General features: G+C 40.0%; 1 protein-coding gene across 1 annotated transcript in view; it reads left to right on the plus strand.

Annotated features, from left to right (window-relative positions):
* Nucleotides 1-11,633, plus strand: part of rps6ka4 (ribosomal protein S6 kinase, polypeptide 4) — a 15,525-nt gene extending 3,892 nt beyond the window's left edge. The window contains exons 3-18 of the mRNA XM_024266394.2: nucleotides 992-1,059; nucleotides 1,138-1,288; nucleotides 1,366-1,481; nucleotides 3,571-3,678; nucleotides 3,762-3,842; nucleotides 5,868-5,971; nucleotides 6,063-6,213; nucleotides 6,290-6,451; nucleotides 6,722-6,847; nucleotides 6,941-7,074; nucleotides 7,179-7,272; nucleotides 7,354-7,524; nucleotides 7,816-8,007; nucleotides 8,079-8,238; nucleotides 8,309-8,472; nucleotides 9,983-11,633. Of these exons, the coding sequence (XP_024122162.1) occupies nucleotides 992-1,059; nucleotides 1,138-1,288; nucleotides 1,366-1,481; nucleotides 3,571-3,678; nucleotides 3,762-3,842; nucleotides 5,868-5,971; nucleotides 6,063-6,213; nucleotides 6,290-6,451; nucleotides 6,722-6,847; nucleotides 6,941-7,074; nucleotides 7,179-7,272; nucleotides 7,354-7,524; nucleotides 7,816-8,007; nucleotides 8,079-8,238; nucleotides 8,309-8,472; nucleotides 9,983-10,204 (2,204 nt within the window). The 3' untranslated portion in view covers nucleotides 10,205-11,633. The remainder of the gene's footprint in view (nucleotides 1-991; nucleotides 1,060-1,137; nucleotides 1,289-1,365; nucleotides 1,482-3,570; nucleotides 3,679-3,761; nucleotides 3,843-5,867; nucleotides 5,972-6,062; nucleotides 6,214-6,289; nucleotides 6,452-6,721; nucleotides 6,848-6,940; nucleotides 7,075-7,178; nucleotides 7,273-7,353; nucleotides 7,525-7,815; nucleotides 8,008-8,078; nucleotides 8,239-8,308; nucleotides 8,473-9,982) is intronic.
* The last annotated feature ends 403 nt before the right edge of the window (nucleotides 11,634-12,036 follow it).

Consider the following 12,036-nt stretch of genomic DNA (forward strand, 5'->3'; position numbering starts at 1 on the left):
CTATTTGATCCGTGATGCGGTTTGTTGTCACGCTGACATGGAACACGGCATGAAGCCTGAAGCCGTTACAGACCTCAGCTGCAGCGGTTAAGTGTCGCTGTTTTGAAAGAAAGACCCGGACAAATTAGGATATTTTTCTACCTTTGCTGACGTTAAGCCTTCAGTGAGCAGCTAGAACATATTCAGCTTCTGTCTGTGTTTCATTTCACGGCAGGTTCGTTCTTCTGAGCTGCTCTAAAATGAGAAACTCCCTCTTGTGGTGAAACAGAAGACTACACCTTTCATGTCGAGTGGTGTTTTATTAGAAGGAGAATAACTAATTTGTCAATATTAATTTACCTTACAAAAGCAGAGGAATATAAATGCTGGTCGCTACAATAAGTTGAATAAAGCATCAGTTCAGAGAGAAAGTTCATCCATTACTGCTTGTTTTGTCCAGACAATGAAGGAAAATGTGTTTTAAAGAAGCCTGCGCAGTGATATCGAACGTTTGGTCTGTGTGACCGGAACTTCTTTTTTAGGTGTGCGTTATTACTGTGCATTATCACTTTTTAATGCACACCCAGCAGCCAATCAGAATCGAGTATTCACCCAGACCATGGTATAATGGTGATTAATTTTTTCCATGTTTGCGATTAATTTGGTATTTTTTTTAAAACCGATTTCCGAGTCTAAATGTTTCACATCAAGGGGAGTAACTAAGAGACCCTGTTCTTTTTTAAGCATTGGTGGTTCGATTCCCAGCTTTTAATTGAATTAAACCTTTATTGTCCACACAAAAAGCACAACAAAATTCAGATCTGACCGTAGGCTCAGGCTGATCTCCAATTTCATGGTAATATCAGAACAAAACTTTGTTGTGAAATTTTTTCATATACACAAAATAATGTTTTACGGCTTTAAAAACACATTAAGATGTGTTATTGTTGTAAAAATCAACTTGTTCATTTTTACCTGTAATTGAAAAGACAGATTTGTTTCTCTTCTCTAGCCTATGGAAAGGTGTTTTTGGTCAGGAAGAACAGCGGTCATGATGCGGGCCAGCTCTATGCCATGAAGGTAACTTTATAACGTTTTTGCTATATTGAATCTCATGAATGACGTCAAAGATCCCAGCGACTTCTGCTGCTCTCCCAGGTCTTAAAGAAAGCGGCGATCGTTCAGAAGGCAAAGACGACAGAGCACACGCGCACTGAGAGGCAGGTTCTGGAGCACATCCGCCAGTCGCCCTTCCTGGTCACGCTGCACTACGCCTTCCAGACCCAGAGCAAGCTGCACCTCATCCTGGGTGAGTGCTGGGAGCTGAGGAGGAACTTTCTGTGTGTTTGTGTTGCTGCGTGTGTTAACGTGTTGTGGTCTGTGCAGACTACGTGAGCGGTGGGGAGATGTTTACCCATCTGTACCAGCGGGATCACTTCTCCGAGGATGCGGTGCGGATCTATATCGGAGAAACAATCCTGGCTCTAGAGCACCTGCACAAGGTGAGAGCTGCTCCTTTCACACGGTAACGTTCATGATCGGAGTTTGAAGAACTCAGACATGACTCAGCAACTTCTCATGATATGATCTGCACTTTCAGAAAAAAACTGCCCTGATTTCACACGTTATTGTGCCGAGGACATGGAGGCCTTTTGTTTTTTTTCTGTCAGGGGAGGGCAGTACGGCAAGCGAAAAGGATCAAAAATCATCAGCAAAAGCAGGCAGGGCAGCGCCTCAACTGCAAATGTTCTACGGATAAAAATTATTATTTGAAATATTGAAATGATCCCACAGTTTCAATAAATCAATTAATCCCCCAAAATAATTTAAGTTTAAATGTAAATGTTTTTGTAAGGATTTAACAGGGGTGTAACTGCTGATAAATTTGCTATTTTCAAAACTATTTTCAAGCATTCTTGTCTTTCAGTTTTTGTAGATTTGGTCTCAAGACGTGTAAATGTCATCAGAGACGAAATGTTTTAGATTTTTTGTTTTGATGTAACATTTTTATCTCGTTATCACTTCCTGCTTTCTTTTTTTTTTTACTGATCCGAAAAATGATCCAAACTATGACCCTGAAACCGTGACACGATCCAGTTATACTGATCCATTACACCCCTATTAAAAAGTCAATAGTGGAGCAGTCCAGTCGTCCAGTTTTGATCCAGATCCAGCTCAGACAAGGAAAACACAGACGTTCATGGATCTAGTCGTCTAGAGCGGAGCAGAGAACTAGTGGCTCATACAGCAGAAATACAATCTTTTTAAGCAGCATTTTTGTTCATCCTCTCCCGATTCAAAACAATTTGAACAAAGAAAAACTCTGACATACAGTTTTAAGCTTAGTTTTCCTAATAAATGTTCTCCATCATCAGAAAAAAGCAACAAAAACATTTTAAAACATAATTTTTCATCAGAGGAGATCTTTAAATCAAAAGGGGAACTTTGGTTTAGAAATGAAGAAATATGTTTCTCTGTAGTTAACTTTGTCTTAACCATGAAAACAAAGAATGAAAAAGTACAATATTCTCCATTCCTCCTATTTTTAACTGATAAATGAACATCAGTTTGTCATCACAAACATTGTTTGAGCATCTTTCATTGTTCTGATTTCAGATGAAACGTTCCAGCTTCAGATAAACTTCAATCAACGACGGCATGGAAAATGTTTCCATACAAAGTTCAGCTTGTTTGGACTTTAGATGTTTGAATCGTTATTAGATTATCTTGAAGAGAACCTCGCCTTTCTGTTCATTATTATGAAATATGATCAAACTTAAGGACATAGTTACATAATGATCTTTAACAGTTTACATGTGTTATTCTGAAATACCAATGAAATCTCAGTTTTAGCGTCAATTTGAGTGATTGTTTTTTTTTTTTTTTTGAGCTCCTATAAACCCCACAGAAAAAGCAAAAGTCAAAACTTAATGTTGGTACTTATCCTGTTGCTGGCTTGAACTTTAGATTAGATTTTTTTGAGAGTATTTAAAAGCAGTGCTGGTAATTCCACAGATAAAAAAACAAAAAAAGAGGTTACAGTTGTAAAAGCATTTAAAGATCATCCTGTGTTTATAAGACTTGCATGACATGAACAAACAGAAAACCATCCAGAACTCAGCAGGTGGCATTACAGCTGTAAGAACTTTCAAATGAGCTGATGATGAGAAAGAATCAGACAGGCTGTTGGAAATATCAGCCAAACCTTTGCGGATAAAAGAAGAGCAAATTCCACCAGGATCTGTTTGAAATTGAGGACCTCAGGAGATCACAGTGACCGAGATGGAGAAGGAATGTTCCGTGTTTGTGTGAAAAGAGGACAGAAAGATAGTGGAGTTTGAACTCTGCCTCCAGTGAGGGTGAAAACAAAGTCTGAACGGATAGAAACACAATTTAAATGTCTCAATTCAATCATAAAACCAGCTCAGATACACACGTCGGCTAATTTAAGGTGCATTTTAATGTGATATAAAAGCATTTGCTGAATTCCGTCTAGAAATCTTCGTTTTTTTAACAAACCTCTTATCATTTTGGCTCTTTTATTCCCCCAAGCTAACATGACCGGTCATTTTCATCTTTGCTTTTGTGCAGCTTGGGATCGTGTACCGAGACATCAAGCTGGAGAACATCCTCCTGGACAGCGAAGGCCATGTGGTATTGACAGATTTTGGGCTCAGCAAAGAGTTCCTGGAGGAGGAGGTATGTGGCGCCGCGGTCCAGAGGCCCCGTCGGAATGTTGCCAAACACTCACGTGGGAAACCTTTGTTTTCTCTTTGCTGCAGAAGGAAAGAACTTACTCTTTCTGCGGCACCATTGAATACATGGCTCCAGAGATCATCAGGGGCAAGGCGGGGCACGGCAAGGTAAACACGGGACGGTCCCACAGCAAACACGCCGTTTCAGTGGAGAGGAGAGTTTTACTGCTCTGTAAAAGTGGAGTGAAACACCTTTAATCCTCATCCTTTTCCTGATGAACTTTAGAAATATATTTGTCAGTGAGGGACAATTTTTTATTGTTCACGTCTTTAGAATATTTACAAAAAACAAAACAATACAACAAACAAACTTTTTGACAAGGGGGACAAAAAGAAGGAAAACTATGGGGTCAGACAACGATCTGCAGCAGAAAAAACGTCACATCACCATTACCTCTTGGGGAATCATGGGATACATTTTCAGGTAGCCAATGAGCTCAAAGTCCCGCCCCCATGTAAATTTAGGCTCAGCTCAGCAGTAGTGCTGCCACAAACGATTATTTTAATAGTCGACTAATCACTGATTATTTTTTCCGATTAGTCGACTAATCAGGTCATGCACAAAGTGGATGTAAAACACACATCTTAACCATCATTAGCTTTAAGCTAACTAAAATCTAGATACATAGCGTTAGCAGGGATAATGCTAGTGTGAATGCTGTAAGCTGAATTTGGGAGCTGAAGATGCTGAAAATTATGGCTAAACAAGCTGAAGCTGATAGCAGCTAGAATATTAGTCAAATGCCAAATTAACCTTAAAAAATGGGAAAAAGACTAAATTAGCCAAGGCAGATACCATGTAGCTGAAATATTAGCTAAACTACAAAATAGCCTAAAAAACTCTAATAAATGCCAAAATAGTCCAAAAAGCTAGCAGAATGCCGTTAAAACTCTCAACTTTACTACAATCTGACTTCATATGTTTTAAAGTAGCGACTAATCGACTATTAAGTTAGTGGTCGACTATTTTAATCGTCGATTAGTCGACTAATCATGGTAGCTCTACTCAGCAGTGAAAACTTGTAAATCAGAATTTAAACTATAAACTGATTACTGAAGTGAAGACTAGGAAAACAAAAATATACAATTCAAAACAGCAGCTGCTAACAATGAATCATTTGTTTTCAATCAGTAATTTTTACATTTATAGTTTTTTATTGTTTCAAGTTTTCAGTATTTTTTTTTCAAATTATCAAATACATTTTTACATTTTCAGTTTTTTTTTTCAAATTTTCAAAAAAAGATTTTTCTAATTTTCAAAAAAAATCTTTCATTTCAAATGTAAAATGTTTTTTTTTCCGTTTTCAAATTTTCCATTTTTTTTCAGTTACAATGTCTATTTTTCAAGTTTTCAATCTGTTTTTTGTTCCCTTTAAGCTGATCCTGATTTGACCCCATAGAAAACTAATTGATTTGGTCCCTTTTTCTTAATTAATCAAACAATGTTTACACTTCTTTTCTGGTCAAAACACTAAACAAAATAGAAGAAAAAAAACAACAGTATAAAAAACACCAACAAATGTGAAATTATTTGTTTAAAACCAAAGAATCTAGAAAAATAACCAATATTTCCTATTTTTCTCTTTTTTTTGAATATTTTATTTTTAACCTTATTTTTAAATATCTCTATTTATTTAGCCTGTTTGATTTGTGGTTGATGATCCCTCTTTAACACGATACCCTGTAGTAAGACACATCCTTCTTTACATTTTTAATTAATTAATTTCATTATTTGTATTTGGGGTTAGAGTTAACCCTCATGAAGCTACACAGACTCTAACTCAAACTCTGATTGGTTGAATCAACGTAAACATGTTTAATCCATCCAACATTTGATTTTAATGTTCATAAGAAAGTCTAAGTCTGATGGAGCCTCATTTCTTGGTCTGGACTGATGAAGTGTTTTTAATCAATAAATAAATCATGAACTCATTGATCACTTCAGCTGTGGTGGAATTTGTTGTTTGATTCACATTGATGGTTTTAGAAAAGCAGCTTCCACTTTTTTTAACTCTTCATTTATAACCAAACGATTCTGAAAAGTAAATTTCTAGAAACTGAATCCAGTTAGAATATTTTGAAGAAGCGGTTGGAGGTCCACAGTCGCACTCACAGGGTTCTGTTGTGTCTCAGTCTGTGGACTGGTGGAGTCTCGGGATCCTGATGTTTGAGCTCCTGACAGGAGCGTCTCCTTTCACCCTGGAAGGAGAGAGGAACTCCCAAAGCGAGGTGTCAAAGTAAGACCTGCTCTGTTGTGATCTTCAGCGATCAGCTGATCCTATTGTTTCTGTTTGCTTTGAGTGAATGACGTTCTCCTCTTCTCCTCAGGCGGATCTTGCGCTGTGATCCTCCTTTCCCCTCCATGATCGGACCCGTCGCTCAGGACCTTCTGAAGAAGCTGCTGGTGAAGGATCCTCACAGACGACTGGGCTCTGGCCCACGAGGAGCCGAGGATATCAAGGCTCATCCTTTCTTTAAGGTTCATTCCTCCTCCGTCACACAGACCTCCTTCTCCTGATGTTTGCCTGATCCTCCTCCTCCTCCTCCTGCTGCAGGGACTGAACTGGGAAGACCTGGCGAAGAAGCAGGTGGCCGCCCCCTTCAAGCCAGAGCTGAAGAACGAGCTGGACGTGGGCAATTTTTCCGAGGAGTTCACTGGGATGGATCCCGTCTACTCTCCGGCGAGCACGCCCCCGAGCACAGACCGGCTGTTTAAGGTCTTCACCTCGAAATCATGACGTTTCAAACGTGTAGAGGTGGAAAAAGAGCCGATCCGGCAGAAGTACTCATCTGTTCATTTATTTAAATGAAGCTTTATTTAACCAAGAAAATACATTTTGTTATCAGAAAGAATAATAATCCTGGAAATAGAAACTACAAGTTGGCTGGAACTAAAAACTGTACAAACAAACGTAGTATTAACAAATTTGTAGTCATTTTGGTCGTATTTTTTCTGAGTTTAAAGGTGTACCATCTGTCCATCTCAGGGCTACTCCTTCATCGCTCCGTCCATCTTATTCAACAAGAACGCCGTGATGGGAGACTTTGTGGAGTCTCAGGTCAAAGTGGAGCGCCCGGCATCGGCTTCAGTCCAGCGCAGTGCCATGTTAGAGGTACGGACACATCCGGATGTGGCTGAAACACGGGTTTTCTTCATCCTGAAAGAGGAAGATGATTTCTTCATATTCCTCTCTTTGTCTTCTCAGGAGTCTCAGTTCTTCCTGCACTATGACCTGGACCTGCAGGGGCCGCCGCTTGGCGAGGGCAGTTTCTCCGTGTGCAGGAAATGCAGACACAAGCAAAGCGGCCACGAGTACGCCGTCAAGATCGTCAGCCGCCGGTCAGTGGAGGCTTCTGCTCGCCGCTCTTAAACAGCCATAAAAGCACGTTTCCTCCTTGTGAGAGTGAGGCTTTCTCAACCTCTGATGTTCCTTTATGTGGTAGAATGGAGGCAAACACTCAGAGGGAGATCGCTGCTCTGAGGCAGTGTGAGGCTCACCCCAACATCGTCAAGCTGTACGACGTCTACACCGACCAGGTATGGAGCAGGAAGGGAGCCGTCCACGTCAAATCCTAAAAACAGTCCCGTCTAAGTCCGGTTGTCCTTCCTGTCTTACAGTATCACACGTATTTAGTGATGGAGCTTCTTCGAGGCGGGGAGTTACTGGAGAGGATCAAGAGGAAGAAGCTGTTTGGGGAGGCCGAGGCCAGCCAGCTGCTGCAGAGCCTGGTGTCAGCGGTCAGCTTCATGCATGAAGCCGGAGTCGTGCACCGGGACCTGAAACCAGAGGTGTGAGCAGAAAGACCCATTTAAAAAAAAGTCGCCCTCTGGTCCTCTTTTGATCTATTTTCAAATTGTTCCCAGTGCTCATTTAATGACTATTCAGTTTTTGTTTTAATCTGTGTTCTGTAGGATTTAGTTTCTGGATATTAAACACTCTCGAGTGTTCATCCGCCGGTGTTTAATGAAAGTAGAGGGAATGTTTGCCGTTGGTTTTAGCGGATCTTCGTGTTGATTAGAAGCTGATCCGTAGACAAAGAGAGGTTGGATCATGGTGCTTTTCCTCTGATTGCCCTGCAGAACGTGCTGTTTGCAGACGAGGGGGAGGACTCCCCTCTGAAAGTCATAGACTTTGGGTTCGCCCGGCTCTGCCCCGCCGGCAGCGCCCCCCTGCAGACTCCCTGCTTCACGCTGCAGTACGCAGCGCCGGAGCTTTTCGAAAGAGCTGGATACGATAAATCCTGCGACCTGTGGAGCCTCGGCGTCATCCTGGTAATTGACCCGGACGCTCCGCTTCTGCTTCATCCGGGTCCCGCTGAAGTTCTGATCACTGTGTCCAACAGTACACCATGCTGTCGGGGCAGGTGCCGTTCCAGAGCGAGCAGCGGGGAATGACCTCGTCATACGCCGCAGACATCATGCAGAAGATCAAGGAGGGAGATTTCTCGCTGGACGGAGATGCGTGGAAGGGTGTATCGGAGGACGCCAAAGAGCTCGTGAAAGGTTTGGGGGATCCGGTTTGAGACCTCCTCAGAAACGTGCTGCTCGTTGACTGATGGTTCTGTGACTTCAGGCCTGCTGACTGTGGATCCGGAGATGCGCCTCAAACTCTCGGACCTGAAGGAGAACAGCTGGCTGCAGGGCGGGGCCTCGATGTCCACCACGCCTCTGTGCACCCCCGATGTGCTGGAGTCCAGTGGACCGACTGTCCGCACTTACGTCAACGCCACCTACAAGGTGTGAACTCACTCCTGATCTGGTCAGAAATCGAGGCCGATTACTTCGTTCCAGATCAGATATTTATTTTATTATAATTATGATCAGCACTAATATCACCAGCCACTTTATTAGTCACACCTTGCTAGAACCGGGTTGGACCTTCTTTCAGAAATTCAGCGAGCAGTTGGACAGGTGAGCTAAGGAAGAGTGTAGATTTAAGGTTATTATGACAGGTGAATCCTCTACTAGAAGTCTGCATTTTCATGAATTTTATCGTTGTAACACATTTTATTTATTTTACATTTGAATCACATTTTATCGTTGTAACACGCAGCTGAATGCGGGACCAGTTTAAGCAGGAGGTGTTCTAAAACAGTTTGGTGAAGTTAGCGAGATGTTCACAAATTCCGACGTCCTGATTTAATAACTTATAAAAAATAACAAAGAGTTTTTTTTTGTTTTTTTTTTTTTTAATGAACTGCATACTTTACATGAACCATCACGCTGTTAAAAACGTTCTTTTCCTCCTTCATCAGTTAAGTGTGAGAGGTCATCTCTATCCGGAATTTTCCGGTTTCCTCCATAATAATCCTCCCCGATTATCAGGAAATATTGGAGCTGGTGTCATTTCTTCATCAGAAACACGAATAAACGGTGGAACACTAAACATTTTTTAGAAGCATATTTAGTGTGTTTTTTTTAGGGCTAGGAATTGATAAAAAAAAAAAAAAATTTAATTAATCGCATACCTGGGGAAAAATTAATCGCGATTAATCGCAATTTTGTTACATTATTTGGCAACCACTTATCTGCAAATAATCAAAACATGAAACTACACAAAACACATTTTTAAAAATGATTTTAAATTAGTGCTGTCAATCAATTAAAAAAATTTAGATTAATCAAACTTTTGTGTTGTGATTAATCACGATTAATGTTTTTCTAGGTACATTTTATATGACAATATGCTGCTTTTGAACAAAAACAGACCAGAAATAAAATGTTTTTTTCATTTTTATCGCCTTAAATGTTGTAATTTATCAGGGGTTAACCCACAAATGTAATCTGTGTACTAAACAGTAAGATGAGCAGAATTCTAAAGACTTTTATGTCTGCAGTATTACTCCAAGAAAGTCGAGGCTCAGCGACGTGTTGCGGCCATAGATCAAATAGTCCTCTTTTTGTGAAAAAGTGATCTAAACCAAAAAAATAACAAGATTAAAGTACTAAAAACCTATTAAATCTTTATTTATTTTGTAAGTAACCATGATAAAAGTGGGATAATTCCTGTTCGCAATGAATGTTTCATATATTTTTTGCAGTATTTTTACTTGATTGTTCACAGTGAACAATCAAGTAAAAATACTGCAAAAAATAGGAGAAAGTTCAATGATAAAAGACGGTTAATAAACGGAAAAATATGAAAAAAACTGAATAACTGAATCGGAGCCCATAAAATCTGATCAGGACATCCCTACTTTCTATAATCATGATTGTGTATATTAATTTTTTTCTCCTCCTCCTGTAGGCTTTCAACCGCTGCAAGAGAGAAGGCTTTTTCCTGAAAAGCGTCGACCACGCCCCCCTCGCCAAACGCAGAAAGCTGAAGATGACGAGCACGGGCGTGGAGACTCGATGGAGCTCCTCCTCGTCCTCCTCCTCTTCTTCCACTTCCTCCACCGCCTCCGCGGCGGCGTCCAAGGAGCAGTCGAAGCAGCCGGTGACTCCCAAACAGAGCAAGGCCAAATGATGGAATGAATGGGTGCCCTCTAGTGGTCAGTTCCAAACATCGTCCCTTTCTCCTCCAGTCGTCTGTAAAGCAGAGGAGCCTCAGCGCTTGCTAAGTACAATTAGCACAATCAAGATGTGCTGCCTGGATTTATTGGGGAAAAAATGAGCCATTGAATGCAGCAGAAGCGGTTAGAATGTGGATCGGAGTAGATCGCAGTTTTTTAAAGAACTTTTTCAAAAAGGTATTTTTGAGTGGAGTTTCAGCTGTTTGCACTATTTGTAGAGAATGATCAAAGAGATCCCCAAAAATGAAACAAACCCAAGTATCTATCAGTGAGGGGACCGTATGGTATTTGAGGATTTTTTTTTTTTTTTTTAAACTGTGTTTTTTGGTTTTTCAGTTTAAAACACCTGTACACTACCACGCCTACAGGTCACTGCAAACACCACAGAGAGTTTTTGCTACACATCACACACCCACAAATGACTTTAAAGTAATTAAGGAAAGAGTTTGGGAAAAAAAAAAAACCTTCTGTATAGAACTCTTATTGTGGCGGTCCAGAAAAAGCAACAACAAAAGCATGATCATTTTTTATTTATGTCAAATGAAACAATTTTTTCCAATGAGTGTTTGATCTGCCTTAAATCCATTCACCACTTCTAAACAGTGTTGCTGTTCTCTGTGCCATTGCAGCCTGGTTTGCTACAAAGATCATCTATTTGTAACGATGACAGGCTTGATTTTTTTTTTTCTTTTCCCTGAGGAGGGGGTGTTTTTTTTGTTAATTTTTTAATCTGATGTGATAAAGCTTTGAAATGGGGACAATTCAGAATGAGACACTTAATCATGAACTTTTAGGAGACCCTCCTGTGAAAGCGATGTGCACAAACACACATCTTGATTTTCTGCAAAAACAAACAAACATGTATGTCAAATAGGTGTTTTAATGATTTTAGTCTCTGACTGTAATGTTTATTTTTGATTGTTGCTCGGATTAATGATTAGTTGAAAACATTTTGGCTTTAAAGGTGCTTTCCTTGTTATTTATTACGACGTCATTGGTCGGTTGTGGGATTCTTATCATTTAGCTTTCGTGTGGTGCATGTGCGTGTGCATGTGAGAGCTGGAGTGACGCTCAGACTTCTGCAGAGATTCTCACACAAGACGAGGCGTGACTGCAACTTACTGTATTGCTTCTTTTTTTATTGCAGATTCCACCAATGTCATTTTAAAGGTAACTTGATTGTGTCTGAAATTTGATGTTTTTACTTAACAGTCTTTTTTTTTGGTGTTTATGATTTTTGTCCTCGGTGATATTATATTTTCTTATGTTTTTTCAGAATTGCTGTTGTATTGAGATGCACTGTCACTGATGTTGTAACTGGGAATTTCATTTTTGCACCAAGTTTTCTTTGATCGGTGCAAATAAACAGTACTTTAAAAAGGATGGTTGTATGTTTGCTTTCTAAGATCTAAAGTGAACACATGTGGAGCACAAGTTTTAGTCAGTTTAATGGTTTGATCCAACCTTGGTCCATGTTTTCTAGCCCCGTAGTTCATCATCCCTCCACTAGGGGCAGTAGAAGGCCGACGTCTGCTCATTTCAAAATGGCTGCCTCCTGGAAATCTTAAAAACACTTTTGGTGGGAAAAAAGATCGCTAGTTTACTAAACACTAAGGTGAGAATATATATTTTTTTCTTATTCAAATAACTACTCACGTAAATAACTTACTAAACACTAAATATTTAACATAGTGTAACATTTCAACACTTTCACAACTAAAAAATATTTACAAAAGAGAGGAAATGTGAAAACACAAAAATTCCAGTAGATTCTGAAAGAAAAAAG

This window comes from Oryzias melastigma, linkage group LG14 (genome assembly GCF_002922805.2).
Source record: "Oryzias melastigma strain HK-1 linkage group LG14, ASM292280v2, whole genome shotgun sequence".
NCBI lineage: Eukaryota > Metazoa > Chordata > Actinopteri > Beloniformes > Adrianichthyidae > Oryzias > Oryzias melastigma.